At 39.3% G+C, this 4,360-nt stretch overlaps 1 protein-coding gene across 1 annotated transcript in view; it reads left to right on the top strand.

Moving 5' to 3' along the window:
• Positions 1 to 364: 364 nt before the first annotated feature.
• The window catches only part of KRR1 (KRR1, small subunit processome component homolog), a 7,332-nt gene continuing 3,336 nt past the window's right edge, over positions 365 to 4,360 (top strand). The window contains exons 1-8 of the mRNA XM_019471972.1: positions 365 to 542; positions 1,051 to 1,185; positions 1,404 to 1,529; positions 1,625 to 1,708; positions 2,355 to 2,411; positions 2,916 to 3,086; positions 3,256 to 3,333; positions 3,452 to 3,545. Of these exons, the coding sequence (XP_019327517.1) occupies positions 1,087 to 1,185; positions 1,404 to 1,529; positions 1,625 to 1,708; positions 2,355 to 2,411; positions 2,916 to 3,086; positions 3,256 to 3,333; positions 3,452 to 3,545 (709 nt within the window). The 5' untranslated portion in view covers positions 365 to 542; positions 1,051 to 1,086. The remainder of the gene's footprint in view (positions 543 to 1,050; positions 1,186 to 1,403; positions 1,530 to 1,624; positions 1,709 to 2,354; positions 2,412 to 2,915; positions 3,087 to 3,255; positions 3,334 to 3,451; positions 3,546 to 4,360) is intronic.

Below are 4,360 nucleotides of genomic sequence, written 5' to 3'. Positions count from 1 at the left end.
GCCTGGGGTAGGATAGAGGCGGCTGCTGGGTGCGAGGGGCGCGCAGCGGTGGCCTTCTTGTGGTGCGCCCGTCCTCACAGGACCCTGGGTGCCCGCCTCGGCGTGTTAAGCCTTGTTCTTGTGTAGTATCCTATCCACAACGTACATCTCGGTTCTGGATTTTTTTTTTAAATAATAAATAGTTTAAAGCAGTAACTTCTTTAAGGTCAGACGAGATGAAAAACGCACTCAGAAGAGCATTGAATGAAACATTGTGTCCCTGCTTTCATTTATCGTATCTTTTGTAGTTAAAAGGGGAAGAGATGTAAATAGTCACTGATGAAGGAAGAGGAAAAAACTTTTTTTTTTTAATAATACCCATAACAGTTGATGAGTCTGAACTTCTCACTGTGCCAGATGGATGGAAAGAGCCAGCCTTTACAAGAGAAGATAATCCCAAAGGCCTGCTGGAAGAAAGCAGTTTTGCAACGTTATTCCCTAAGTATAGAGAAGCGTACTTGAAAGAGTGCTGGCCACTCGTCCAGAAAGCCTTGGGCGAACATGTATGCACACTTCCTGATTGTGATACTATGTTTTATCTTTTGGGAGATACAGGTGTTACTTAAGCTAATAAAAATAGTGTAGGTTGCTTTTCTGATACTGTATTTGTGTATATTTCTACTGTGCTTGCATTTAGAATTGGTGGCGTCATTTTTTTACTGGCATTGAAATCAGTGAAAGTCTGTGTAGCCAGACTTGCAGTTCTTTACAGATGTCAGCAAAGCTCTTTGCAGCAGCAAGTGTCTTGTCATCCAGCCGCTGACAACTTTGTTGCGCCTGAATTCAAGGAGACGAGGGAGGTGGTGTTTTGGGCGTTGTGACACATATATTCAGTCTTTTTTGTGCATGTCTGTCTGTGAACTTCCTTAAGATGGAAGTCACCTTAGGAATTTTGGAAAATGGATCTGCATTCAGTATGTAGTGTTCTGTTTGTTAACTTCTTACTGCCAAAGATGAATTCTGAGGTTCTTATTTAGAGATTGATTCACTATTTCTTTTCAAATATTGCAGTATGTGAATGCAACGCTGGATCTAATTGAAGGAAGCATGACTGTCACTACCACTAAGAAGACTTTTGATCCATATGCAATCATCAGGGCTAGAGATTTAATAAAACTTCTGGCAAGAAGTGTTCCATTTGAACAGGTCTGTCTTAAATCCTGGAAGATCAAATTCTATCATAATACTTATAAAATAGTACATTTGCAAAATGTGGGGTTTTCAAGTTAATCAAGTAAAATAAAATATATATTTAAAATAAATACATCTGAAAGTGAAGTGAGAAGAATAAACTGCAGTATTCTCTTGACTTCTGAATAATACATTTGCGTTCAGATGATATTGCCAGCTTCTTGTCTCTTTAGGCAGTTCGTATCCTTCAGGATGACGTTGCATGTGACATCATTAAAATAGGCTCTCTGGTGAGGAAGAGAGACACTTTTATAAAAAGAAGAGGAAGACTTCTTGGGCCAAAAGGATCTACTCTGAAGGTATTTCCGATAGGTGTAGTAACCAGAAAATTTTTAGACCCAAATTTGTGTCACGTCTTCAGTTTACACTTACTTCATCTCTTCTTTTGGTGTAGGCCCTGGAACTGTTAACGAACTGTTATATTATGGTGCAAGGCAACACCGTTTCAGCTCTTGGACCCTTTAGTGGGCTAAAAGAGGTAAGGGAAGGCAGATGAGCAGTTTGTGTAGCATACTTCTGTGCCTAGCTTGAGGGCAGACGAGGCAAAATCTGGCAACCTCAAGAGTATCTCACTGACTTTTCAGCAGTGTGTTAGTAAGCTACACTTACATGAATGTCCATAGTCCTGGCTGCTGAAGTTTTTTTAAACTCTGAGATCTTTCTGTCTTGGAAGTAAAAAGTATTCGTGAAATACTCCTTTTTTTTTTTTTTTTTTTTTTTAGTAGCAGCAAGATTTTTTTGTAGTTTTGGATAAAAGGTGTAAGACTGAAAATACTGCAGAATTAATGATATATAACCTTAAGGAACATCTAATGTTTTTAGTAACTATGTAGGAGAAGAGTGCTTGTCAAAAGCAAGAGTTTCTCATGACACCATAAAATCCATGGTAACATGAAAGTAACATTTGTGGGGCATGTTGGAGTGTATTAGAAACATGACAATGTTACTGATATTTCTGAAGTGCTGTGCCTTCTAGTTAGTCATGTGTGTTAGCATTTTAAATCTACTTACTTTTGGGGGCAGGGGGGAGAGGAAGCATGGTAGTATACCTGGTATTTTAATCGATTAGAATATCGAATATTTGCTGAGTTTTCTGTTCTGTTTGTTTGTTTTATTAAATACAGGTTAGAAAAGTTGTTCTGGACACAATGAAGAATGTACATCCCATATATAACATTAAGGTTAGCGTGGTCCACTGTGCATCTTTATTTACAAGAAAGTACTATTACTTCTCAGAGAGCTGTATGTTAGTAATTTACATGTTTCTGTGTGGTAATATATTTTTGAGGATTTCTGTAGTGTGCTTCTTTAAAAAAACCCTGACTTTGATATCCTCCATTTTACCAGGGTACAATGCCATAATATTATTAAAATTATCTGAGAAAACATCAAAGGAAAAGTGTGTATACACTTTCCTCCATTAAATTGTTTGCTTGATACTTGCTCATTTAAACTGAGACGCCTTCTCCAGTGCATTCTGTCCCCATTTTCAGACATATCTATCTTTCTGGTTCTGCTGTTCATAATTAAACCCCTCTACTCCTACTGAAGTGAGAGATGGAAGGTTCAGATGTAGCATATTCACTGTAAGAAAGTTTAGTAAAGCTTGTAGTTTGGAGCTCTTGGCTACTACTGTAATACTATTTTTTTAATAACTTCTTTGTGACATTCTAAAACTACTGAAGACTTTGATGATCAAAAGGGAATTATCAAAAGATCCTGAACTGAGGTCACAAAGTTGGGAAAGATTTTTGCCTAAGTTCAAGCGGAAGAACTTGAAAAAACGCAAGGAGCCAAAGAAGAAAAATACTAAGAAGGAGTACACACCGTTCCCACCTCCGCAGCCGGAAAGCCAGGTCAGCTGAAACTTTATTTGGTTATGCAGGAATATAGCACGACTTCAAATCTCGTTCTTGCTAACAAGAGGTTGGGAGGCCTTTTCTGTCAAGTTTTGATTTACTGATACTATACATCTGGCTTATATTGCATAATTATCTAAAGCTTACCGGTACTTGTCTTACGCAGACTGATAAAGAATTGGCAAGTGGTGAATACTTCCTGAAAGAAAGACAGAAGAAACGAAAGCGAGTGGAAGAGATAAAGGTAAAGTTGTTCTGACCCACTGTTCAGTTAAAAAGCATTTGACTGCTGACTTGGATTTTTTTTTTTGTCCCTTTTGCCCTGCTCTACTGATAATCGACCTTTTTATTGGTAACTTTAGGCAAAGCAAGCAGATGCAATCAAGAAAAGACAAGAAGAAAGAAATAAAGCTTTTATCCCACCAAAGGAAAAGCCAGTTGTGAAAACAAAGAAAGGTAACCATTTATTTTTTCCTGTTCTAAAACCTTCTGCTGTTAATTCCTAGGCTGACTGCTTTTGCAGAGATAGAGCTGTAGGAAGTAAGAAAGGTCATGCAAAAAATCCTAGTGGTTAAATCCATGCCTGGAGTTGCCAGGGACAGTAGAAAGACCATGCAGCCCATAACTCTGTACCTATAAAATGACAGTTCTCTGTAGAACATTTTCCTGATGGAGATACTGGGATGGCCATCTCAACTGTTGTTCTGACGACATCAATTTTTGGCTTTCAGTCTTGTAGTGAAGCTGCTGTTACTTTTGCATTATTTGACTGCTGACTTGGATAAAAAGAAAAGAAAAAGAAAAGAAAAAGAAACGCAAAAGCAATACTTGAAAACTTATGCCACAAGTAAGTATTGGTATAAGATGTGGATGGACCACAAGACGGGGACTGGGGGAGCAAAGTCCCTCCCACTGTAAGAGCAGATCAGGTTCGTGACCACCTGAGGAACCTGAACATACATAAGTCTATGGGGCCTGACGAGATGCATCCCAGAGTCCTGGGGGAACTGGCTGATGTAGTTGCCAAGCCACTCTCCATGATATTTGAAAAGTCATGGCAGTCGGATGAAGTCCCTGGTGACTGGAAAAATGGAAACATTGCACCCATTTTTAAAAAGGGTAGAAAGGAGGACCCTGGTCACTACCGACCAGGATGAACCCCCCGTAATCCAAGAGGAAGCAGTCAATGACCTGCTACGCCACCTGGATGCTCACAAGTCTATGGGGCCAGATGGGATCCACCTGAGAGTGCTGAGGGAGCTGGCAGAGGT

This window comes from Aptenodytes forsteri, unplaced genomic scaffold (genome assembly GCF_000699145.1).
Source record: "Aptenodytes forsteri isolate BGI_AS27 unplaced genomic scaffold, ASM69914v1 Scaffold259, whole genome shotgun sequence".
Lineage (NCBI taxonomy): Eukaryota > Metazoa > Chordata > Aves > Sphenisciformes > Spheniscidae > Aptenodytes > Aptenodytes forsteri.
The sequence above is the reverse complement of the archived record's forward strand: the minus strand, read 5'-3'. Positions and strand labels throughout refer to the sequence as shown.